We start from the raw sequence: 27,119 nt of genomic DNA, 5'->3' as shown, positions 1-27,119 counted from the left end.
CGTAAATTTCAGGAAAGTAAAAAAAAATCATCCGAAAGTCCACAGATTCCGCGCGGCCTGAGCAGGTTGCTCCGCAGGGGATTCCACAGGTCGGATTCTTAGAAATCTGAGCTCATTTTAGTCCCTCTCAAATTTCTTCAGTATCGCTAGTTACAACCAGCCAGAAGCCTGAAGGAGCTGTCCAAGGTCCTGGAGCCTATCCCCCCAAAGGGTCCAGCACCTTGGATAGTTCCTTTAGATTCCATTTAGATTCCTAGACCCATCCCTGTCACTGGAGCCCCACATGGACTCCGTGGCTTGGAGTCCTTGGGCCAGCTTTGGCTGATCCACCAGCTATGGCCTTTCCTGGACAGGGATACCCTAGCCTGAGTGGTGCACATGCTGGTAACTTTCTGATTAGACTACTGCAATGCACTTTACATGGGGCTGCCCTTGAAGACAACTCGGAAGTTGCAGCTAGTGCAAAATGCAGCAGCTAGACTGCTGACTGGAACATCTCGTGAAAATCATATAACACCAGTTTTAAAGGAATTGCATTGGCTGTCAATATGCTTCCAGTCAGAATTCAAGGTTTTGGTGATGACATTTAAAGCCCTAAGCAGCTTGGGACCTCAATATTTGAAGGAGCGCCTCCCCCTATATATACTTGCCCGAGGACTGAGATCTGTTGGAGGGGCCCTCCTCTGCATCCCACCAGTGTGAGACATACACTATGGTGGGACGTGGGAGAGGGCCTTCTCTGCTGTGGCACCCCGGTTGCGGAATGCCCTCCCCTTGGAGGTGTCAAGGGCTCCTTGGAGGCCTCTCTCAGTCTAATCCAGTAGCCAAGTCCAGACACAGACAAAGGGATTCCTTTCAAAGCTTTATTCTTCTTTTACAACTTAACAACTCTACAGGTAGCAACTAGATCTGAGCAGCAGAGTACCTATGCCCTACGTTGGAACAGTTGGTCCCCGTTTGAAAGGGAATTACTGGCAGTCCCTTGAACTTAAGGACTAGGGAGAGTCCCTCCCCTTTTCCCTTGGAGCCTCTGGGCGCAGCCGTTGTTTGCGCGCCAACCGGGCACTGTGCCTCCTTTCCGTGCCCTCCATCTGGCGCCGCTTTCTGCGTCTGCGTCGCACATCCACCAAGTCTGCTATCTCTGCTCGGTCACTCCCTGGACTGCTTTCTAATCTAGGAATGCTGGTGGGAGGAATCTCCGTCAGCTGTGGGCCCTGGGAAAGAGGAGTGCGCTCCTCTCCCAGGAGCGACTGCTCTTCCTCAGAATCAGAACTACTCTGGGATTCTATGGGCTCAGTGTCCACCCTGACAGGAAGCCCGATTGGCACAGACATTGGTCTCATTTCAGCACCAAGTAAAAACATGGCTTTTTACCAAACCTTTGAGGGCTAAATGCATTCCCTAAAATAGCTCACTGTTTTAACTGCTTCATGGTTTTTGATTTTAAATTGGTATTAGCTTGCTTACCGGTTTAATATGTTTTTAGCTGTTAAAATTATTTATGGTTTTATACTGTCTAAACTGATTTTATCTGTATGCCGCCTTGAGATCCTAACGATGTAGAGTGGGATATAAATCTTTTAAATAAAGAGATAAATAATAAATAACATTCCTGGCTGGTTGTAACTAAAACCCAGAATGGAATCTGTGCCCCACCACAATCGGATCCACCAGCCTCCCCCAGAGGAAGGGCTATAGAATTAGGGCAGAATGTTTAACATCATAGGGAAATTTACTCCCACTCTAGAGATGCCCTGTGCACAACACTCTATTTTAAAATCTGTTACAAGAAATCAAAGAAACCCCTGTCCTTGCACTCCTTGGCTACTACGACAACACAGGAGTAGCAAAACTCTGCACAGACGACTCCAAGGATGGCAGAGGGGCAGTTTTGCTGCAGCAACATTGGGAGGTGTGGAAATCCTCCCTATGTTGAAATATAAAATGCTGAAATATAACAAGAAGCCCTGGCAGTGGTGTACAGATGGAAGAAGTCCATGTCTCCGTTTGTTTGTTTGTTTGTTTGTTTTACAATATTTGTATACCTCTCCAAATCTAGAACAGATTTCAGAGTGGTGAACACAAGAGATAAGACAGTAAAGGGATAAAAAGATTAAGACACCAGATTAAAATTATTCCAAAAATTAAAAAAAGAATATCAATAGAAACTGTGACTGGTCAGCTAAGGAATGCCTCCTGCAACAATGTTGTTTTCAGGAGGCACTGGAAACAGTGCAGTGTTGGTGCCTGCCTGGCCTCCAGGGGCAGGGAATTCCAAAGAAAGGGGGCCACCACACTGAAGGCTCTTCTCCGGGTGGACTGCAGTCAGGCCATAGGTCCATGTGGAGCCACCAGGAGGAGCATGCCCTCCGATGACCAGGTAGGTTGGTAAGGGAGAAGGCACTCTCTCAGGCATCCTGGTCCCAAGTTGTTCAGGGCTTTGTACGCTAGTAGGGATGTGAGAACCCACCCAAGTCCAGGCTCTCCAGACACCCGCCCAGCCCCTGCCCCTTCTCGTCGGTCCCCAGCCATGCTCAAGACCCTCCCGTGCTCTGTGAGCAGCCAGTGCTCACCCCAGCAGCCTCATCGAGCTCTGCGGTCACCATTTTTTGAAAAATAAAATGGCAATCGCAAAAATGCACATATTTAGACATGCGCAAAAATGTGCATTTTGTGTATATGCAAATATGTGCATATGCAAAAATGCACATCTTCATGCGTACACAAATGGGCATTTTTGCACATTTTTGTTTTTCAGAAAATGGTGACTGCAGAGCTCAACGAGGCAGCCGGGCTGAGTGTGGGCCGCTCGCCAAGCAGGGGCAGGGGGCGAGCAGGGGCAGGGGCTCTGCAAGCGGGGCTCGGGGCTGCGGGCAGAGGGGTTCCACCGGATTCCTGGATGGAACACAATGGAGAGACTGCCAATGGAGAGCCCTTCTTGTGAGGAACTGTTGAGAAGTTCTCCTCCCCCTGGAGAAATCCGGTGAAACTGTCTCCCAAATTTCTCCGCTCACAAGTAAGGTGGAGAATTTCTAGAGGCCATTTTGCACAGCTCTAGTTTCTACATTGCCTCCAAGCCTGGGAAAGAACTAGTTACAGCAGAGGCCTTATGTTGTCAGGAGTGAGGTATCAGTTCTAATGTAGACATTGTGCATGTAAACCTGCTTTAAAAAGTGATACCAGTTTCAGAAGAAATGTGGTCAGTAATTGCCCAGGACAGAGATGAGGATGAAATCTTGCAAAGGGCTATTGGGATGGACTGACCACATCACCATATACACCAAGTCCTTACTATCAAGGAAGAGCTTTCTGTGCTAAAAGTGTCCTGCCCATCTGAATGCTGACACAGAAGGAACAGTGAAAGCCTACCCAGCATGTCAGAAATTTAAGTCAGCTCACACAAAGGAACCCATGATGGAAGCCTCTACATCTGTGGTCACAGGTGGGCATTGATCTGTTTGAGCTAGCAGGAAAGAACTACCTGCTAATAATGGACTATCTACCCTGAAATAGCTCAGCTGGATAATATGACAGCCACTCAGGCAATTATCCACATCAAGTTCATTTTTGCACAGCATGGCATACCTGCAGTAGTGTGGACAGATAATGGACAACAATTTGATTGCCATTAGTTCCTAGTATTTACACAGCACTACAGGTTCATTCATAAAGCATGCAGTCCACGGGATCCCCAGTCCAATGATCTTGTTGAGAATGGTGTACATATCATTAAGAGACTGCTAAAGAAAGCTATGAATCACAACAGTCAATAGGACTTCTCAGTTATAGGACTAATCCCATGCAACATAGCCTATCCCCGGCAGAACTACTGTTCAACAGAAACCTCAAAACAAGATTGCCACAACTACTTAGGGATGTATGAGAAATTTATTTCAGTTCATTTTTGGCCAGAATTTACCCAGCTCACATCTCCCAGAACCAAATGTGGACCTGAATGCAATCTGCAATCTAAGTCCATAGATTTCTGTGTTTGACATGCAAGCCACAGGACAAAAAAATGTGCTCAAAAAAGTGTATATTTGAAAAATGCACATAAAAATGTGTACTTCTTAAACTTCACACAATTGATGCATTGGGGTGGGGGGAATGAATGCAAGAAGAAAAAACACAAAGCTCCCAGTGTTATACAGATATGGGTCAGAATGAGCTTCAAGATGGAATTTGGAGAACATCAATAAGTTTGTATTTGCTGGTTTGTACTTCCCTATGTATAAGTACTACACGAGGGTCAGAATCCAACTAAGGACCTACTTAGAGTAGACCCATTGAAACGAATGGGACTTCAGTTACTCATGACTAAATTATGCCCCATTCATTTCAATGGGTCTACTCTAAGTAGGATTTTAGTTGCAAAAATCTAAGCAAGGCCAAACAAAAACTGGTATTATTATGACAGTGCTAAAGAACTGCCACCATTTCAAGAAAATGGCAATGTGCTGATCTCAAATGGAACAACATGGGTACAGGGGGCCACAGTGTCCCATCATGTGGCTCCAAGATCATTTCAAATGATGATTCCACAACGGTGTGCCTTCAGACAGCACAGAAGACATCTACAACTGATTCTGCTCAAAAACAACCACAGGTGACCCACACCAATAAGCAGCCAGTGGGGAACTTGCCTCTGCAAAGGGGGACAAAAACAGGGGAGCAATTCCACAAGCCACATTGAAAGAAGGCAACGCAAAGAAACGAGTACCAGAAACTGGAATGCAGATATGAATATCCAGCAGAACCCCAAGGAAGCCAGGCAGACTCTGGGAAAGTCATGAAATGTGGTATTACCTGCTAGTGTTTGTATTATCATCCATTGTAATTGTTGATACCATTGTTATTTTGAAAATTGGGAGGGGGGAGATGAGGCAATACCCCTTTAAGAGAATTGTTACATCTTGGAGGGGTGCATTCTGGGAGATTGACATGGGAGGGGGAGCACAGACAAGAGACAGCAAGTGAGAGCTGTGCATGTGAGGGAGCTCTTCTATCAGCCTTCCCGAATCCGGTGTCCTCCAGATGTGTTGAACTACAACTCCCAGCATTCCCAGGATGCTGGGAGTTATAGTCCAACATATCTGGAGGACACCACGTTACGGAAGGCTGTCTTAGATAAACATTAGATAAATGTTAACGATATATACAAGTTGGTAAAGAAATCAAACAGTCTGAAATCAAAGACTCTGGAACTTGTTTACCAAAATGTCACCGTTTGGGTTGGTGTGTTGCTGGTTTTTTGTGTGAGCCTTACAGGGGCTCCAAATACATTTTGTTTGTTTTGTGGGGAACTGCGGCCACTTTAAAGTCCATCTGAGTGCTTTTCTGCTTTCACCATGCTCAGCGTGTATTGTTGTAACTCAACAAATATCACCAAAACACAGTACTCTGTCCTGACATCAAGCCATCGTAAGGCAGCCTCTGAAATTTCCCACGCTTGGGGAATTACTTATTCTCTACATTTCTGTATTCTCCACGGAACTCTTTTACCCTCACAGCACCCCTGTGAGCTAGGTTAAGCTGAGAGAGAAAGTGACTAGCCCAAGCTCGCCTGCTACGTTTCATTGGTGAGGGGGGATTTGAACCGGGAACTCTCCCTTCCAACCCTATAACCACTACACCACCCCGCCTCTCTTTTGGGAACAAGAAGCACTGTGGTAACTATCCAGACATTTTCCCACATTGCAGAAACTGAGGAGGAACATCCCATAATGAACTGCAAATTGTCTAACAAGATTAAAGGCCATCAGGAGTGGTTATTTTGGCCTCCTAAACTGATCCCTTTAACTTCTTAGAGGTTTCAGGAGCATGGCGGAGGGCGGCGGACGCCTTGGTGGAAGGAGGGGAATTCATAAGCCAAAGTAATCAACCACACAGTAAACTGTATCCTCAGGAGAACCTCCCCATGAAAAACTAGCCTCCAGAACCTGTTCCAGCAAACAGCTCCAAGGAGCTTCGTGATACCTTACAGGCTAAAGATGCCATCCTGCACAGATTTCCTTAGCAGTCCCGTTGAAGTTAGAAGGACCTCCTTCTGAGTAAAGGAGAAAAAGGGCTGCATGGAACAAATGCACTGTGGCAGGTGCTTTTTCAGGGAAGCTCTGACTTCATCAAACAAATCTGATATAAGTGAGCCAGTGCATATGGTGCTACCGGGTTGTTTATCGTTCGTACGGCAACCTGTTTGCTTTGTCAAGGCACCAGACTTGAACAACATCCATGCCACTATTTTTTTCCTGCGAAGCCTTTGGTACACGTCATCTTAGTTCCCATCTCCTCACCAAGCCAAAGTACATACATGCATGCATATTCCTCCCCGGTTGACCTCTGCCTCCACTCCCCTCCCCTTTCTCAGTTCTCTTGTCACCCCTATACAGGATGCTTGACTGTAAGCTCACTGGGGCAGAGACCAGTCCTCTTCCACTCCATCAAGCACTATGCATATTGCCAGCACTGTATAAACAGTAAACAAGCAACCAATGGGTTTCCACATTGCCTGGTTAAAGTGCAATACACTCCCTGCTCCCTTCTTACTGGCTGTGCTTGGTATCCTGCCAAGAGATAATCATTTTAATGCACTTTACAGTGGTTCGGTTCGGTCTGTTAGCCTTTTTCCTATTAAAAATGGCTACAAACAAAACAGTAATAATAATAATAATAACAACAACAACAACAAAAATAATAATTTATTAATTACATTTATATCCCACCTTTTTTCCTCCTTAAGGAACCCAAGGCGGCATACATAGGCCTCCCCCTCCTCCATTTTATCCTCACAACAACAACCCTGCGAGGTGGGTCGGGCTGAGAGTCTGTGACTGGCCCAAAGTCACCCAGTGAGCTTCCGTGGCCGAGTGGGGGCCAGAACCCGGATCTCTCGGCTCCCAGTCCAACGCTCTCACCGCTACACCACACTGTCTATGATGATGATGAAAATGATGATGATGCACTGATGCTTTTCTGTCTAGCCCCACGATGCCAGAGTTGTATCCATGGCATAGATTTGGGTGTTTGTCTTTTAACGGGAACGGAAGGCTAAAAAGAAATCCGTCTTGCTTGAGTGCCTCAAATCAAGCCAAACACTGTAAGTCCCAAAGAGCGGGGGGGGGGGGGGAGGGGGAAATCAGACAAAAGCACCTGTCACCATGTGGACCGGAAAAGAAAAAGAAAGAAAAAACAGTTGCTTCATCCTAAGCCATCACCAAACCCTGCCAATTTCTACGAGGAAAACGTAATGCCAACTGACCATTCTCCCTGCTTTGGGATTGAAAGCACTGCTTAGTGGACAAAGCTACAAAATTATGTCAGCTTCCCTTCCAACGCCACCTACCCCCACCTACACACACACACAGATGTTCTTCTAAATCAAAATCAACTCTGCTCCTAGCTTTCAGATGTGCAGGCGAGGAGAAGACCTAAGACATCCCTCCTCCACATCCTTCTTTGCGACGATGTCCCAAAGAGGTTGACAGAAGTCTGTGCCAAGTTCTGCGGACACAGCCTTCCATGAGCAGTGGCAGAGAGGGGGAAATCTGGCTCCAGCACCCTTCGCAGTCCTTGATTTCTCTCTGACTGCATCTCATGTCACCAGCACCGTCTGGAGCGGCGCTTTTGATGGGCACAGCGGCAAAAATGTGAACTATCACCCTCGGACAGACACATCCCAGCGATGCCGGCAACACCAGAAAGAACTTCTTGGAGCCCTGGGTTTCAAGCTGCAGGAGCATTCCGACAAGAGTGCCAATTCTCTCTTCGACCCCCGCCCCACCAACACCAGCACCCCCACCCCCTGCGTTACAAGAGACAAAAGCAAAGAACATATGTCTATGATATCAGATTAAAGCGTCTGCATTACCTTTTTTCTTTATTTTGCTTTCGGGACTTGTGTAACAAACCTATGAGCACGACAGCTGCTCGTATTCCAGCTCTTTTCGATTGCATCCTACCGGGAGGTTGTGACATAGCTAAGGTGACACTTCTACAGATGGTGCATCCAGAATCAGCAGCCCTTGGCAAGAGACCTGTTTTTAAAAGTACAGACCTCCCTCCCCCTCCCTCCCTTACACTCTCATTCTTCCGCTCCTTCTCTCCTGCCTTGTTACTCCGGTCTGATAGGTAAGCTGGTCTCTGAATCAGGTGACTGTTTCCTCTCTGGCAACCTTCAGATCACCTGCCTGCCTGCCTGCCCTTTTCCTAGCCAGCCACTCTCCTGAGCTCTCTTCTCTCAGGAGCTGCTAAACTGCCGGTGCGGAGTAGGGGTGGCATCCCTGAGTCAATTAAATCATCCTTAGCCTTACCAGCAGCGTCACATGTGGTCACTGGCTTTCGCCAAGCTGTCACGCCTGCGCGGCAGCTGCCAATCTCCCTTCCCCACAAAAGAAGAGCAGAAGTTGAAAGGCAGCTTCAAATCTCCCCTGTGCTTCTAGGCATGCATTTTTTGAAAAACCAAATACACTCCGCCAAGACTGGCACAGAAGTTAAGCAGGATTCGTTTTTCTCATCAAGAGCTCGTCGTGTTATCCTGGATAAATGTCTGCAAGCTGAAATGAGAGCACCACTCAGCTCCGGGAGCCCTGTGGGTTTTTTCCTGAGGACATGGCTTGCTTTCAAATTGCTCTGCAGACAATTGCCCTCAAATACATGCAAGGTACGTGCAATGGACAGCTAGGTGTGTTTGTTAAGCGTTCTTCTCTACAATTCACCTTTCCCCCTGGTTTCGGGGAATTGGGCTATCCCGAGGCTCGTTCTCAGCGTTGCAATTGTCAGCCCGTAACTGCGGCAGCTGTAACACATGCTTTTATGAAATACATGTCTCCCCCTCGCCCTGTTATGGGATGTTGGTTACTGATTGCTGTGGGGGATTAGAAACGTTTTAAGAGTATTAAAAGGAAAGGGGCTTAATTTGCAACTGTCCGGCACTCGTATTGCATGGCAATGTAACCAGTTCATCCCTGTGTGCTGGAAGTTGGGATCAGACACAGGGAAGGCTGTAGGACTGGCCCTACCATGAGGCAGAGTGAAGCAGACACCTCAGGCAGTAGATTCTGGGTGTCATCAAAGGGTAGCAAATGTTATTATTCTAGTCATATTGCCAGGGATGGGGAGAGGCATTTGTGAGATTTTCTGCCTCATCTGCCAACTTGGTGGCTTTAGGTACTCTGTGCCTTTGGGGGGGGGGGATTTGCTGCTTTGCCTCAGGCAGCAAAATGCCTTGGGACATTTGCAAGGCTGAGTTGAAAGGGGGAAATTCTTCATAAAAAGTGTTTGCAGTGCTGAAAGGCAGCCTTCTCCCACACCCCAGCTGTGTTTGGTTTTTCCCAGGAGTTGCTGCTAAACTGAGCAAAAGTCTCCACCCATTCAGAGTGACATCATAATGTCAGCAAGCCTGATCAGCTACGGAGTGTCATAGTGTAGTGATGTCATCACATGCATTATGTAATTCCCAGTTGGATGGGATCACCCATGTGATTAGGGTTCGGAAATGATTTGGTCCTTTAAAAAAAATGGCACTGGAGTAGGACGGTACGGTGACGACATCATCAAAAAGGCTGTGAACAAGATAATTGGGGAGTTGGGGAATATTCTCCCCTTCTCCAGAAAGGACTAGTTTTCCACAAATCCACATATTTGACACACCCCTAGCTAAGAACATAAGAACATAAGAGCCCTGCTGGATCAGACCAAGGGTCCATCTACTCCAGCATTCTGTTCACACAATGGCCAACCAGCTGTTGACTGGGAACCCCAAAGAAGGACATGAGTGCAACAGCTCCCTCCCACCCATGTTCCCCAGCAACTGTTGCACATAGAATCACTGCCTCTGGTACTGGAGGTAGCACATCGCCATCAAGACTAGTAGCCATTGACAGCCTTTTCCTCCAGGACTTTGTCCAACCCACTATTAAAGCCATCCAAATTGGTGACCATCGCTACATCCTGTGGTAGTGAGTTCCATAGTTTAACTGTGCGCTGTGTGAAGAAGTCCTTCCTTTGATCTGTCCTGGATCTCCCACCAATCAGCTTCACAGCATGACCCTGGGTTCTAGTATTTTGAGAGAGAGAGGCAAATGTCTCCCTATCCACATTTTCCACACCGTGCATATAACATATAGCTATAACAGATATACAACAAAATGCTGTAGTTCGGTGGTAGAGCTTTGCATGCAGGAAGTCCCAGTTTCAGTCTCTGGTATCTCCAGATCAGGATGTGAAAGAGACCGGCCTGAAAATGTAAGAGAGCTGCTGCCAGTCAGTGTAGGCAAAAGAACAGTCTGGCTCAGCAGAAGGCAACTTCCTATGTGGGTCCTTGGTGTAACTCCTGCAAGATACAGTACAACTCTGCATATCCCATCATGATGTACTCTCACCACCCCCACAGCCTATCAGTTCTAAGGTTACAGGGAACTGAGAGCTGTTCATGGGAGTTGCAAGCTACATACAGGAAGGAACACTATCAGGGAGAGAAACTCTGTAGCACATTTCATATTCTTAAAAAAAAAATGCTTCCCACACTTCCCGTTTGGTGCTAAAACACTGAATTGTCAGTGTGAAATGCAGCCTTCTGGTCAAACTCGCTCCCGTAGAATCAAAGTAAAAGTATGGAATATATTGCCCTCTGTCCAGCCAGCTACTGGTGAAACAATCATAGATACAGGCCACATGGTGATACACTAAGAAATTTGGATTGTACGAAGTCCAAGCTATAAAACAAGGCTTTTATCTGTTGTATTCTGTATCTTTTAATGGAACTGTTCAGTCTTATTACTGTGCTTTTAATAATAACTGAATTCGAATTATTAACATTGATGTCGTTATTGTTAAAGATCAGTGGAAATTTTATCGTTGGATTGTGTACATGTTGGATATGGAAATAAATAAATAAATAAATAAATAAATAAGAGCCCTGAAGACAGGCATGCGTATGTATGTGCATTAGTCTGAATTTGGGGGGAAATACAAACAAGTAAATTTGCCAGGCCATTGTGTGCATGTTTGGATGCTGAAACAAAACATTGGGAACCTGCATTTTGGAGAAATTGTCTCAAGCGAATTTGCCTGGCTGTGTGTGTGTGTGTGTGTGTGTGTGTGTTGATTTGCCTTTGAGGGGAAATTTCTCAAGCATGAGTTTACTTTCAAGATATGAATTCTGGATTCATATTTCCCACCCCCATCCCAACATGCCCAACTATGGATACTTTTGAATGCAGGTGACTTTAGTAGTACTGCACAATTTAGTGATCAACAGCGCAGTCATATACATGTATTTCCAGACTTGCACTGAGTACAATGGGAGTTACTCCCAAGTAAGTGGATATACAACTGACAAATAATGGATGGAGGCAGATTTTAATTGTTAGGACCTCAAACTGAAGGATCAACGTGGTTCTGCTTTGTCACCATAAAAGGGAATGAAAATGAAACTACTATAGATGAACTTCTCTCCTAACCATGAGCAGTAGGTTTTCTTTATTCATTTTTAAGTTTTCTTACACTTCCATCAACAAGATCAGCTTTTCCAACCTGCCTCCCTTCAGATGTTCTGGACTACAACTCCCATCATCCCTGATCATTGGCCACCCCGGCTGGGCCTGGGATGATGGGAGTTGTTGTCCCAAACATCCAGAGGATGGCAGGTTGAGAATGTCTGCTCTAGATATTTATTAAATCGTCGATGGTTTAGATGCACATTTTCAAACATCATAGAGAAACACGTTTTTCTTCCTTTCTCACAATACTGGCAAAAAAAGAGAGGACTTCTTCATCCGATGTGTCATTAATTTATGGAACTCACTGCCACAGGATGTGGTGCTGCCCACTGACTTTAAAAGTTTTAAAAGGGAATTAGACAAATGCAGTGAGGAGGAGGAGGAGAGGTCTACCAATGGCTACCAATCTGGCAGTCACCAGATGGCAGATTCAGAGGCAGGATGCATTCTCTTGCTTGGGCAGTGGTGCCATCACGGTAGGACATCAGGGAAAATGTCTGGGGCTCCATTCAGCAGAATGAGCAGGAGGGTCTCCAAAGTCAACAGGGCCTAGTTTGCCACATTTTGAAGGGAGGGAAGTAAGACACATCGCCATCTAAAGACCACTAAGCCCAGAGCCTAAAATTATGTAGCTAAACTACTGGAGGGCAAACACCCGGAGAGGGCTGTTGGCAGGCAGCCAAGTTTTGGACTTCCTGGAAGTGCTTGGTTGGCTATCATTAAAGGAGGAGGATCCTCGACTGTATGAACAGTTGGTCTGATCCAGCTAGGCTCTCCTAATGTTCTCATCCTCAAAAGGGCAGAGTCATGTGTATTGCCAGTCTGTTTTGGCAATGTGCAACTTTACTTATATGTTAATTAACTGGTGAATCCGATAACAGGCAGGCGATTAAGCCACTAAATGAAAACCTTGAGTTGCAGCAGCAAATTCCTTGACTAAAATGATGCATTTTGTGAAGAAGTCTTTCCTTTTGTCTCCCCATCCATTTCAGGAGGTGACCCCCATTGCTAGTAACAAGGCCCACCAAGATTATTGGGGCTTAAATCTACACACGTCAGCCTAACTGGTGAACAGGTACACTCTTGGGGTTCCAAGCTTACAGGTAATACCCAACCTTTTTTTTCCACACAGACTTTGCAACCCTTCTTATCACTGATTATAACCAGCATCATTTCCCTTCTCTAGTTCTTGGGGTTTTTAAAGTCTGATTGGAAAGGGCTTCTCAAAAGCCCCTGGCATTGCTACATACATACATACATACATACATACATTCATTCATTCATTCATTCATTATCCACTTCTAAGCTTGAGTTGCCATGGAGATCAAACATGTCCATTTCTCTCCAGCCCCTCCCTCCCCCCCTCCCTCCCCACTCTGCTCCATCCTCTCCCCACTCTGCTCCATCCTCTCCCATCCACTTCTCCGTTCAGACTGGTGAGATATACGCACCAAACCCTCTCAAGAGATTTAAATACATTCTTGGAAAAGCAAAGATTAACCACACATGACCACTGCAGTTTAAAAGCCAGGCACGGGCCAAAGCAACTTGAATGGAAGCAAGGTAAAACATCTCCAAGAGTAAAATGTGTTACAAACCTCTGAACGAAGGGGGCTCCTAATGCCAACTTGTTTAAAGCCAGAATTACAGATGTTGGGCACGGGGAAATAAACCCATCTGATCCTCTAGTCATGCTGTTCTGCCAACAGCACAGAATTGCTTCGAGTATCACTTCCTTTGTTTTTATCTTGTCCTGGTTTAATGCATTCAGCATACGAGATGATGGTTTACCATAAAACAGCAAGGTTTTAAGAAAGCACATTCATCTCCAGAGTGGTGTGTAAAAAAGCCTCTGTTTTCTGGATAGAGAATCACCCTATGGCGCCTTTGTGTTCATGAGGCACCTTCGTGTTCATTCCAATGTATAATGTATGAAACTAGGGATACTTGTGCATTCTTCTAACACCCCTCTGATCTCAGAAGCTAAGCAGGGTCAGCCCTGGTTCGTACTTGGATGGGAGACCGCCTGGGAATCAGGCTTCCTGCACTGAGCAGGTGGTTGGACTCGATGCTCTTGTAGGCCCCTTCCAACCCTGTGATTCTATGACATCGAGCAAAGACCTCATCTGATCTCAGAAGCTAAGCAGGGTCAGCCCTGGTTCGTACTTGGACGAGAGACCGCCTGGGAATCAGGCTTCCTGCATTGAGCAGGGGGTTGGTCTCAATGGTCTTACAGGCCCCTTCCAATCGTATGATTCTGTGATTCTCACAATAAGGACCAATCCTGATGCTGATGTTAATTGTGCACTATATGATGCCTCAGTGTGTTCATGTGCATGCAGCATGTGGCACCTTAGAATACCTGAGGTGATATGAACAGAATTCATTCTTGTATTAGCCTGTTTATTACTGTTAACCATCATCATTAAGGGTGCAATCCTATGGGCGGGTGACCGGCCACATGGGCAATTAAGAAATTTAATAAATAAATAAACAACAACAATAAATGCAGAGAGGTGGCCACCTCCAAACTCAGAGGTGACCACCTATCCAATGCAGGGCAGAAGAAGCACGGAGGGGAATCATTCCCTCTGCACTTCTCCTGCCCTGCATTTCCAGCTAGACAGCCAGTTGTGGCTATCTAGCCGCAGGAGGGCTGAGGGGAGGAGGAGGCTGCCAAACGACACACTGGATGTGTCGTAGAGGCATTTCCACCCTCCCCGTCCTGGAACGCCCTCTGAGAACGCCCTATTTTGGCCGCTCTGTGCTCCATTCACCAGCGTGGAGCACATGGTTTTTCCACACTGCCTGTGAGGCAGCGCGGAAGTGGGCGAAGGTTGGTTCTCCAGGAACTGACTTCACAGCATGGGCTCTGAGGTCAGTTCCCAGAAAACCAGATATCCTATGGCCTTCTAGCCGCTGACCAGTGGCCATAGGATTGCTCCCTAAGAGACATTTTTGAATTGTAATTATACTTGCGGGGCTGGCGTAAATTATTTATATTTACTATCGTCATTATTACTCGTTAAATTGACACATTTTTGAACTGTACTAATTTCTGCACAGTAAATGTTACACCATTTCACAGTCCTGAAGATAGCTACTTGCATATTATCATTTGAGACTCTGTGTGGGCAGCATTGCTATCCATCTACCCTGGTTACATAGAGTTTTTTGGAATTCGTTGTATTGGATGTTACTACACCTGGTTGTACTTTCAAGATGTGAATGGTCCTATGACCGCTTGAGACCTTGTGCTTTTGCTTGCCACAGGAAGTTTAGTCTGGTGTACACACATGTACATTTTTAAGGTGCTACACATTGCAGGTGCATGAAGACTACGTCATTGTGGGGTGCACACACATGAATGCTAAGGCACCATGGACAAGCCTGGCAACAGCATCTGGTGTGGTGGGGGACACACTGGGACCCTAAGAGGGCTTATTGCTGCTATGGCCAGGCTGCCAGAGCCACACACAGGCTGCATGGCAGCTTCACGAACCAGAGCTCTCAACCTGTAGTGACCACTGTGTTAAGAGTGCCAGCCCTGCCTGTAATATATGCACATCAGGGATGGCATCATTAACAAGGTGGCGTTGGCCAGTATATGAATGCTGAACATCCCCTCTCCATCAACTACTATGGGGTGGTGTGAAGGTCTGAGGCCTACAGAGGCAAGAAAAAAGGTCAGGCTTAAAGGTCTGGATTTTTTTGTTGAGAGGGGGTATCCCTGAGAGGGGCAGTTTCATTTCCCCAGTCAAGTTTCACTTTCATTTCCCTGGTTAAGTTTCAGTTTCATTTCCCAGGTTAAGCTTCAGTTTCATTTTCCCCAGTTAAGTTTCATTTCTTCAGGGTTGAAATGGTACTTTCAAGTTTGAGGGAGGAGGGTATATAAAAGGAGCAGAGTCAGGAGACCAGAACCTGAAGAGGGAGCAGGGAGAAGTAGCCTTGTTGTTGTTCAGTCGTTCAGTCGTGTCCGACTCTTCGTGACCCCATGGACCATAGCACGCCAGGCCTTCCTGTCCTAGAAGTAGCCTAGAGGAGTCTAAAGGCAGCTAGGGTAAAGGAACTTGCATTTTGCAAATTTTATTTTCTTTTAATGCCTTTTGTATCACTCCACTCTATTGTGTAAATACCTTTAGTTGGCAGTTGCCTGCTTTAAATTTACCACTAAACTGTTCTGGTTAACCCCCAGCATCTGGTGTGTCACTCCCTTCACATTGTTGGAAATGGAGAGGCCAAAGAAGGAAAGTGGGACTCTTAAGGAGGCAAGAGATCCTTAAGGAGTTGCCCAGGGTGTCCAGATCATAAGGAGGACAGGGGGGTCATCTGGAGAACTTGACCAGCCACCTCTAAACCTGGAGCTGGGCCTGTCAGCGGGTGACCCGGAGTTCTATTACTATGCCTTTGACCAGGGTTAGCACAAGGTTTGAGGGTACCCTTGGCAAAGGGCCCTCTGTGGGCACCTCACTACATTGGTGGCTCCCAGCCCGAGCCTTGGGCTTACTTGGGTGTAGTGGCTGCAAGGCCCCATTCTAAATTTCTGACCATTCCTTGGAGTTCCCAACGTAGCGCTCCTCCACGGCACTGTGGGAATGTAAATGGAAGCCCCTCATTGGCGAAGGCATCTTGGGAAATTTTAAATGGTGGCTTGTAACTGCTTTCCACCTGCCTTGGGAAGCCCTGGGCAGGTGTCAGCACAGGTGGGCCCTGCCAGTATACAGAAGCAACTACCCAAGGCCAAGTGGTGCTGACACCAGGCTTTTATTTATTTATTTATTATTAAATTTATTAATCGCCCATCTGGCTGGTCACCCAGCCACTCTGGGCGATGTACAACATACAATAAAAACAGTTTAAAACAATAAAATTCTACAATAAAAACATTTTCTAAAATACCCTAACCCACCCCAAATGCCTGCCTGAACAACCACGTTTTTAATGCACGACGGAAGCTCATTAAAGAGGGGGCATGACGGAGTTCCCTAGGGAGGGAGTTCCACAGAGTGGGGGCCACCACAGAAAAGGCCCTCTCCCTTCTCCCCACCAGTCTAGCTGTCCTGGCTGATGGGACAGAGAGAAGGCCATCCGAGGCTGATCTTGTTAAGCGGCCTGTCTTGTGCTGCTGGAGGCGCTCCTTAAGATAGGCTGGGCCGGAACCATATAGGGTTTTAAAGGTCAAAACCAAGACCTTGAATTTGGCCCGGAAAACCACTGGTAACCAGTGCAACTCCTTCAGCACTGGAGTGATGTGATCTCGCCGGCAGCTGCCTTTAATCAGGCGAGCCGCCGCGTTCTGTACCAGCTGCAGTTTCCGAACCGTCTTCAAGGGTAACCCCATGTAGAGCGCATTACAGTAGTCTAAACGAGAGGAGACCAGGGCATGTACTACCGATGGGAGCAGATGGTCGGGAAGGAAGGGGCGCAGCCGCCGTATCAGATGGAGTTGATACAGTGCTGTCCGGCTCACAGCTGACACCTGAGCCTCCATGGACAGCTGGGAGTCCAAAATGACCCCCAGGCTGCGGACCTGGTCTTTCAAGGCTTGGCTTCAACCATGTATAAAGTGCCTTTCCTAGGCTGGCCATGTGTCCTACTTTGCAGAGGGCAGTCCTCTATTTGAAGGGCTGTCCGGTCCAAGTCCAGTTTAAAGATCGGCACTCCTAAGAAGGGAGAGCAGAAGGGCCTTGAAGCTGCCCATCCAGAAGCGCCTGGATTGCAGAGTAAGCAGGAACACAGGTCACCTGGTCACAGCTTTTGCACTCTGGGGTGATAATGGGGCTATTCACACAGCATGCTAACCCAACACACAGTGGTTGAATGTGGCTTGTTGTTGAACTGTGGGTTGTTTGTTGAATGGTGGGTTAGCATGTTATCTGAACCCAGGACATTTTCCACAGTTGGCTTGTTAACCATGCAGGATGGCCGGTTAACCACCTTGAACAACCCAACAACAAACCCTGGGTTCTCAAGGTGGCTTGTTTGGGGGTGGGGGGAGCCCCACGGCATGTTAACAAGCCACCCTGTGGAAAATATCCTGGGTTTGGACAACACACTAACCCACAGTTCAACAAACAACCCATGGTTCGACAGCAACCCACCCCCAACCACTGAGTGTGGGTTAATGTGTTTGTATGAACCCAGTCATTGTGTCTTTCTATTTCAATTATAATTCTTATTTCTAAATTTGCATCTATGCATAGAGATTCGCATACGCAAATGGAATGCAAATCCGCATCTACTTTTGTCCTCTTTGGGGGGTGATCCATCTCCTCATTTATGGTGATGAGGAACTGGCCTTTCCCCCATCTGTCCTCATTGATCTGGCAATCTGTGAGGGAGCCAGGTTTCAGTTTCCCATGATTCAAGATCCCAGGTTTCAGGATTCAAGATCCTTAGGTTTCAAGATCCCAGGATTCAAGATCCTTAGGTTTCAAGATCCCAGGATTCAAGATCCTTGGTTTTCAAGATCCCCAGTTTTCAAGATCGCAGTTTTCGGGATTCAAGATCCCAGGTTTCAGGATCCCCAGGAGGTCGTCTCCAGAGCACGCTGAGCTCCAGAACTCTCTGTTTAAAACTTGATTGCCATTGTTCCCTCCTTCACTCATTGCAACTGCATCTCCCTGGGGTCAATCATTAACATGGACTAGAGGGTTGTCTAGCAAAGTCCACAGTGAGTATGTTTGCTCAAGTCCACAGAAGCTTCTTTTTTTTTTAGGAACTACACACACAAACACACACAGAGGTGAGACCAGGCCTGATGGGTAAAAGGATGAGTTTCTTCCTCTTTCCCCAATTGCTTGTATCTGATCCATCCAAACAACTGTTCAAGGACAGTTTGTCGATGTGAAAATGTGACCCTCGAAATCACTGAAGCCCAAACTTATTTTTCAGAGCTAAGTGCAAGATGCACCTGGCTGCCTCCAGGCAGTGGTAGTTTACGGGCCCCATTTTTCACAGATATGCAGAGAGAGGGAGAATAAATGAGAGGGTTCTTCTCTTCTGCCCCTTAAAATGGCATCTCTGCTCTCCATATGTACCAACACCCTTTGAGCGTTGCCATTTTCTAGCTGCCGGAGAGAAACCCAAGCCATCACTAGAATAACGTTTGGTTGGGCAGATGAGAACAAAAGAAGAGCCGTGCTGGGTCAGGACAAATCTAGTCTGGCATCCAGTTTCACACAGTACCAACCAGGTGCCTCTGGGATGCCCACGAGCAGAACATGACAGCTGCAATTTGGATGGCTTTAGAAGGGGGTTAGACAAATTCCTGGAGGAGAAGGCTATCCATGGCTCCTATGTGTTACCTCCAGTACCAGGAGGTTAGCTCCGTTCCCCACCCCTCTAAGATGCTGGGGTTCTCCTGTTGTGGAGGGTGAGCTGGAGGGGTGCTCGGAAATTCGACCGAAGGACAGAGCTATGTCTAACATATCATCATCGCTGAGTTGTTTTATGGGATGGCTGTATTTTAATGGATCACTGTTGCCTTTGTTTTACATTTTGTATTTTTTAATTCCATTGTAAGTTGCCGTGAGTCTTTTGGGGGGGGAGATGTCTCAGAAATTTAAGTAATAATAACAACAACAACAACCTTAGGGTTTTTGTTTTTCTCTGATCAATCCTATGGCCCCCAGTACACTGTCCAGGGTCAATAGGATTAAGAACATAAGTGCATCAGAAGAACTATGAACAAGAGAGAGAACTATGGGTTTCGTATTCCGAGGCTCACATTCCACTTCTTCCATGTATTTTAGCCTCTCCCATTTGTCTTTCTCTGGAATGAACATAAGAACATCAGAAGAGCCCTGCTGGATCAGGCCAAGGGTCCATCTAGTCCAGCATTCTGTTCACACAGTGGACAACCAGCTGCCCTCGGGAAACGCACAAGCAGGACACGAGTGCAACAGCACCCTCCCGCCCATGTTCCCAAGCAACTGGGGCAAATAGGCTCACTGCCTCTGGTACATAGGCACATAGCCATCAAGACTAGAACCAGATTTCCCCATCATCTCTAAGTATCCATCTATACATACAGAAGTCTTGGGAACTGGTTCTGTTCATGCTGGATTACAACTAAGCCTGCATCATACATGATACAGTCAGGATGCTGTGCATCTGCTCATGCAACATTGGATTTAGCCCATCCTAAGAAGTAAAGATGGTGGACAGCTGGAGGCCTGCACTTTGCATTGAAGTGCTCCCAACTTCCCAGGGAGCTGGGGGTGGAAAGAAAGGAAGCAACTGATCCTACTGCCACCTCCTGGTGATAGGGGAGGCTTGGGGGTAGCAGCAGAACAATGGAGGTAGGGGCAGGGCTGGGGTGACCCAACATATTGGGAAGAGGAAGCAGGGAGACTGAGGATGGGATGAAGGGGCTGCAGAGAGCAATGGGGGTGGGGTTAGGGAGGCCTGTAGAGCAACCTGGCATTGGGAAGGGGCGTGTGTGTGTGTGTGTGTGTGTGTGTGTGTGTGTGTTTGGAGTGTATGTAAGAGAGCCTTGGGGGAAAGACCCTGAAAGAAGAAAAAATAAATGACTGGGTTGAATAGATCTTGTGTGCTTAGTGTGGGTGGAGGGAGAGAATCGGAGAGGGGGGTTCTGAACAAGAGAGAGAACTATGGGCTTAGTATTCCGAGGATCAAATTCCACTTCTTCCATGTATTTTAGCCTCTCCCATTTGCCTTTCTCTGGAATGAACATAAGAACATCAGAAGAGCCATGCCGGATCAAACCAAGGGTCCATCTAGTCCAGCATTCTGTTTGCACAGTGGCCAACCAGCTGCCCTCAGGAAACCACAAGCAGGACAGGAGTGCAGCAGCACCCTCCCACCCATGTTCCCCAGCAACTGGTGTACACAGGCTCAGTGCCTCTGATACTGGAGGTAGCATAGAGCCTTCAGGACTAGGAGACGTCGATAGCCTTCTCCTCCAGGGCTGTGTCTAACCCGCTTTTTAAGCCATCCAAATTGGTGGCCATCACAACATCTTGTGGAAATGAATTCCATAGTTCAACTATGCGCTGTGTGAAGAAGTCCTGCCTTTGATCTGTCCTGACAGTGATGGGCTGCACACACTATTTTGTGAATTGGAATCCCACCCCCATAGCAGCCATTTTGTGATGGCACCCATGACATTTCCTCAACATTCCAAATGTGCCCAGCCACCCCAAAAGGGTGGAGACTATCCCAGATGTAGCATACACAACCCCTCCAAAAGCAGCGGGCGTGAGAGAACCAAAGAAAGTGGGGAACATAATAACAAAGGTGCAATATATGTTTCTATCTTCAGTACCACTCAGGTTTCATTGGCCCATTGTAGGACAGAGGAGAAAGCCTGCCTCCATACACACACAAACACACACACACACACACACACACACACACACCATATTTCACCCCCACCCCCAGTGGTCTCTCCCATTAGTGAGCTGTTTGAAACATCCTTTCCATATTCTCTGACTTGGACAGCCTCCCTTGGAACTTGGGATTTCCTTTTAAAGGGTTGCTTTTCAAACTGTTCTGTATTCAAGGGAAGCCTGGGCTCAGAGGACGGGGTCAATAAACTCAACATTTCCCCTTTGGCTAGCTAATCATTAACCATGCTTTGTGTCAATCCATTCTTGTATTTCAACGATTAACTAAATAATTTGTGTTCGTACAATGCTCTGAGGAAGGAAAACACACGTTGCAGAGGAGACAGAGGCCTGCTAAATAAGTCTTGAAGGATGAAACATTTGGACTAGGACTGGGCCATGATCACATGCTCAGGGTAATTTAACAAGGATCAGTTTGCTTTCTTACATGTATATCCAGTGGAGGCTGGGGGATCCGATGTCAGTGTTTCATAGAATCATAGAATAGTAGGGTTGGAAGGGGCATCCCTATCAATCAGAACCAGTCAGAACACTAAAGGAGCTCTCCAGTGTTCAAAGCAAAGCACCTTGGAGAGCTCCTTTAGAGCTCTGACTGGTTCTGACTGAAACCCGGAGTGGATTCACCACCCCACTGACATCAGAGCTACCAGCCTCCACTGGCATTCTGCCTTTCTTTCCACATGGCCCTGAAGCCAGGCATTTTCTCACCCAGGCACTGAACAGATCCAGATCTGCTTTGCTGCAGCACAGTCTTCAGCGCACACCCTGGGACCACTTATGCTTTGTCCTGACCCTGAGGGTGCACTCTTGCTGAACATATATTTACGACTCATGGCTGGACCTTGGGGATTCCAAAAAAAGAAGACGCTGACCATGCAAACTGAAGTCAGCCCATCTTTGCCTGCAACATTTCGTGGAAAGCGGTGGGGCACTGAGTTAATTTTAGGTTCTGGACGCAATGGTTTCATGCCCCCTTTCTTGAGATGGCCATGGGCATTGCTTCGCTAGCTTCAATATGTGGCAAACCAGCCCTGCGGCCTTTGGGGGCCCTCCTGATCATTCTGTTAAGAGAGGCCTCAACGTCCTGCCCTGAGTGGACCACCAATAGAAGGAGTCGATTAAAATAGGGGTTAGCAACCTGCAGCCAATTTCAAAAGACCTCTGTAATGATTAGTTGAGACCTCTGGCAAATAGCATTTGTCCCTCTTCTGGCAGTCTGCCAAGTGGTGAGGTGTGTGGGGGAGAGAGAGAGAGAGAGAGATAACAGGGTGGCAGAGAGAGACAGACAAACAGAGAGACAAAGAAGGGGTGGCAATGAGAGAGAGACAGAGAGACAGAGAACAGGGTGGCTGGCACACACACACAGAGAGAGAACAAGCTGGCAGAGAGAGACAGAGAGACAGACAGACAGACAGACAGACAGAGAAGGGGTAGCAATGTGAGAGAGAGAGACAGAGACAGAGAGAGAACAGGGTGGCACAGAGAGAGAGAGAGAGCAGAGTGGCAGAGAGAGACAGACAGAGAAACAGAGAGAGAGACAGAGAAGGGGTGGCAGTGAGAGAGAGACAGGGAGAGAGACAGAGAACAGGGTGGCACACACAGAGAGAGAACAGGGTGGCAGAGAGAGAGAGAGAGAGCAGAGTGGCAGACAGACAGACAAACAAGGGGTGGCAGTGAGAGAGAAACAGAGAGAGAACAGAGTGGCACAGAGAGAGAGAGAGAGAGAGAGAGAGAGAGAACAGTGTGGCACAAAGAGAGACAGACAGACAGAGAGTAGGGAGGCAGTAAGAGAGAGAAAGGCATGGCATGGCCATTTTTTGCTACTGCGTCCCCACCCACGAGTGCCATGCAACCCATGACAGATTACCCTAAGGGAATGTAACCCTCAACAGAAAAATGTTTCCTAGCCCTGGATTAAAGGTACAGAGGCTCATAGAGATACTAGCTAAAACCCCAAGTCCAGTGTGGTTGTCAGGGCCGAACCGCAAGCACCAAAGTGAACAAGGTACTGGAGGTCAGGGCCAAGGAACACACAGAAGCACACCAGGGCCAGGAAGACTTTGTTGCTTAGGCAAGGCTCCCAGCCCAAACAGGAAGTATGTCATAGCCCTTCCTGTCCAGGAGGGTCCAATAGCAAGCCTGGGTGGGCAGGGACAATCCAGCGCCTCGGGATACTTCAACCACCAGGAAGATTTTCCGAGCTGTGGTTCTGCAGCTTGCCACATGGGGCAGACACACACAGGACCTGAAGGTTTCCAGTTCTAGCCCCAGCAGCCCCAATTGGCTATAAAGCTTCTTGGACAAGTCACTGTCTCTCAGTCTAGCCTTCCTCGCTGGGTTGTCAGAAGGAAGAAAACACAGCTCTCTGAGTTTCTCAGCCAAAGGATGATGACGCAAATATAAAGGATGACAAAATGTTAATGCACCTCAAATTGCCCGCGTTGGGGTATTAGCAATAAGGGTTGAACCCCAATAGGGCTGCTTCTGTGCACATGTGAAGCTGCCTGGTTCTGAATCAGACCCTTGGTCCATCTGGTCCATCTTGGTCCATCTTGGTCCATCTTGGTCCCATCTGGTCCATCTTGGTCCATCTTGGTCCATCTTGGTCCATCTTGGTCCATCTTGGTCCATCTTGGTCCATCTTGGTCCCATCTGGTCCATCTTGGTCCATCTGGCCCAGCTCTGTCTATGCTGAGCGGCACCAGCTCTCCAAAGTCTTCGGCTGGGCCGGAGAGGCCGGTAAGGCATTGGACCTGGGACTTTCTGTATGCCAGGCATACACTCTCTGGAACTGAGACAGAATTCTTTCAGATTTTGAGACTCATTCACCCCATCCAAGCATGGCCAAGCTGAACATTCTTAAAGATCCAACATGCATTTCTGGAGATGGCCTCCTGGAACCGGACTTCAGTGCGCCACAGTTGCCCTTGAGCTGAGTTTTGGTGGGCATCTTCAGTGCAACCAAAAAATGTGTTAGGAGGTTCAAAGGTTATCCAAAAAACACACATTGCCCCCGCAAATTTATCTTGTACATTTAAAAAAAAAAAAAAAATTTTGACAGAGGCATTTCTTATTACCTACAGTATGTGATCCAGCCAATCAGGGAGCACATAGCCAGCATGATAACCTTGAAGCAATTTGCCCAATCAGATGTGGCTGATGTCACAAACCAAATCACTTTTCTTCTCATCACTCTAAATAGGTTAATATATTTGCCCCATTTTATGGGAGGGGGGGGGCACTGTTTTGATCACCAAAACAGCAGGAGATGTTGCAGGGGGTGGGGATTTACATCACTCCCTTCATTTTGGCTCAGTCCTGACATGTTGACCAGACCATCTTCTGGCATCCGGACCCCTTTCCCTCCAGAACACATTTGCAGATGATGCAAATTCCAGCAGCTCGGTATTCAATGAAAATAAATTCAATGAGTGGAGGAAGTAAGACTTTATGGCCGAGACATTCTGCTCCACTTTGCTAGCGAATCGGTGGCTAAATACGTTGGTTGTGCCATTAACGTCACTGGGAAACCCTGATAGAAGGAAGTTCCTGTGTAGTGGGACTATTGTGCCCAATAACCTATTTAGCCTCCATTATCATGTAGGTTCACTTTGCACAAAAATGATACAGGCTAAAATGAATGATTGCTCAGATGTAGCTTCCTGCAGGAATTAAATTAGGCTGAGACAAAAGCCCTCCCGCTCGCCCTGACTTTGCCACCCCATTCACAGGCTGCAGAGATGGGCCTCCTTTCAGTGCCCTTCCAACCAGTAACCCAGGGGCAAAGTGGCCACTCCACTCGGAGCCGCAATGGTCACCCTCTCCACAAGAGGCCAGCGTGACCAAATCAAAGTGATGGCGATGCTTCCTGGCTTACCTCTGGCATCCTGTGGGGAGCGCCATCGCCACTGCTGCTGGGAACACAAAGAGAAGATGGTGAGAGGGAGGAGTTGTTGAGAGGGGGGAGCAGTTGAGAGGGAGGAGCTGTTGAGAACTGTTGAGAGGGAGGAGCTGTTGAGAGCTGGTGAGGAGAAAGGAGCTGTTGAGAGGGAGGAGCTGTTGAGAAGGAGGAGCTGTTGAGAGGGAGGAGCTGTTGAGAGCTGGTGAGAGGGAGGAGCTGTTGAGAAGGAGGAGCTGTTGAGAGGGAGGAGCTGTTGAGAGGGAGGAGCTGTTGAGAGGGAGGAGCTGTTGAGAAGGAGGAGCTGTTGAGAAGGAGGAGCTGTTGAGAGGGAGGAGCTGTTGAGAGCTGTTGAGAGGGAGGAGCTGTTGAGAAGGAGGAGCTGTTGAGAGGGAGGAGCTGTTGAGAGGGAGGAGCTGTTGAGAGGGAGGAGCTGTTGAGAAGGAAGAGCTGTTGAGAGCTGTTGAGAGGGAGGAGCTGTTGAGAGGGAGGAGCTGTTGAGAGGAAGGAGCTGTTGAGAGCTGTTGAGAGGGAGGAGCTGTTGAGAGGGAGGAGCTGTTGAGAGGGAGGAGCTGTTGAGAGGGAGGAGCTGTTGAGAGGGAGGAGCTGTTGAGAGCTGTTGAGAGGGAGGAGCTGTTGAGAGGGAGGAGCTGTTGAGAGGAAGGAGCTGTTGAGAGGGAGGAGCTGTTGAGAGCTGTTGAGAGGGAGGAGCTGTTGAGAGGGAGGAGCTGTTGAGAGCTGTTGAGAGGGAGGAGCTGTTGAGAGGGAGGAGCTGTTGAGAGCTGTTGAGAGGGAGGAGCTGTTGAGAGGGAGGAGCTGGTGAGAGGGAGGAGCTGTTGAGAGGGAGGAGCTGTTGAGAAGGAGGAGCTGTTGAGAGCTGTTGAGAGGGAGGAGCTGTTGAGAGGGAGGAGCTGTTGAGAAGGAGGAGCTGTTGCGAGCTGTTGAGAGGGAGGAGCTGTTGAGAGGGAGGAGCTGTTGAGAGCTGTTGAGAGGGAGGAGCTGTTGAGAGGGAGGAGCTGTTGAGAGGGAGGAGCTGTTGAGAGGGAGGAGCTGTTGAGAGCTGTTGAGAGGGAGGAGCTGTTGAGAGGGAGCAGCTGTTGAGAGGGAGGAGCTGTTGAAAGCTGGTGAGAGGGAGGAGCTGTTGAGAGCTGTTGAGAGGGAGGAGCTGTTGAGAGGGAGGAGCTGTTGAGAGCTGTTGAGAGGGAGGAGCTGTTGAGAGGGAGGAGCTGTTGAGAGGGAGGAGCTGTTGAGAGCTGTTGAGAGGGAGGAGCTGTTGAGAGGGAGGAGCTGTTGAGAGGGAGGAGCTGTTGAGAAGGAGGAGCTGTTGAGAGCTGTTGAGAGGGAGGAGCTATTGAGAGGGAGGAGCTGTTGAGAGGGAGGAGCTGTTGAGAGCTGTTGAGAGGGAGGAGCTGTTGAGAGGGAGGAGCTGTTGAGAGGGAGGAGCTGTTGAGAGCTGTTGAGAGGGAGGAGCTGTTGAGAGGGAGGAGCTGTTGAGAGGGAGGAGCTGGTGAGAGGGAGGAGCTGTTGAGAGGGAGGAGCTGTTGAGAGGGAGGAGCTGTTGAGAAGGAGGAGCTGGTGAGAGGGAGGAGCTGTTGAGAGGGAGGAGCTGTTGAGAAGGAGGAGCTGTTGAGAGGGAGGAGCTGTTGAGAGCTGGTGAGAGGGAGGAGCTGTTGAGAAGGAGGAGCTGTTGAGAGGGAGGAGCTGTTGAGAAGGAGGAGCTGTTGAGAGGGAGGAGCTGTTGAGAGGGAGGAGCTGTTGAGAGGGAGGAGCTGTTGAGAGCTGTTGAGAGGGAGGAGCTGTTGAGAGGGAGGAGCTGTTGAGAAGGAGGAGCTGTTGAGACCTGTTGAGAGGGAGGAGCTGTTGAGAGGGAGGAGCTGTTGAGAGCTGTTGAGAGGGAGGAGCTGTTGAGAGGTAGGAGCTGTTTTGAAGCCCTTTACCCCTCCAAAAAGACCCCCACATTGGTTGAAGCTGATGCTAGCCTGTGCCCTACCAGCATCTTGGTTTTTCCCCACTCACAAAATGGCATCACGGAGCATTAGGAGCACTGTAGGTCCTTCCATCTCCTTGCTTGGAGAGGGGAATGGTGCCTCCTCAAAGCTGCACTTTAGACCTACGCTTTAACTAATAGCTGAAGGTCGCTCTGTCTCCTGCTTGTCGCATGGCTAGATACAACCCCCTTCTTACTCTCATGGCATTTCCTGCGTTCTTAACCTTTCGCCCTTTCGGGGCGTGGAACTTTATTTCCCATTCTAGCTGCAAAACCACTGTCCTGTTGGTAGCTGATGAAAGACCTCTTCTCTGGTAATATATGACTTCTTGAGTGATGCTATCTAAAGCTGGTCAAAGACACAT

General features: G+C 47.9%; 1 protein-coding gene across 4 annotated transcripts in view; it reads right to left on the bottom strand.

The window, feature by feature from the left end:
* RAP1GAP2 (RAP1 GTPase activating protein 2) overlaps positions 1 to 27,119 on the bottom strand; it is a 242,911-nt gene that overhangs the window by 139,455 nt on the left and 76,337 nt on the right. Inside the window, exon 1 of one of the 4 annotated variants that reach the window (XM_084823043.1) lies at positions 7,868 to 8,116. The exons of 2 other annotated variants lie outside the window; for them this stretch is intronic. In XM_084823043.1, the coding sequence (XP_084679169.1) occupies positions 7,868 to 7,974 (107 nt within the window). In that variant the 5' untranslated portion in view covers positions 7,975 to 8,116. Of the gene's footprint in view, positions 1 to 7,867; positions 8,117 to 27,119 lie in introns of those variants that run through there. One more of the 4 variants, XM_084823041.1, reaches the window with a different exon arrangement.

This window comes from Heloderma suspectum, chromosome 16, assembly GCF_057233095.1.
Source record: "Heloderma suspectum isolate Gila_16-S chromosome 16, 16-S_ref, whole genome shotgun sequence".
Taxonomy (NCBI): domain Eukaryota; kingdom Metazoa; phylum Chordata; class Lepidosauria; order Squamata; family Helodermatidae; genus Heloderma; species Heloderma suspectum.
This window is presented reverse-complemented; position numbering and strand designations above follow the sequence as displayed.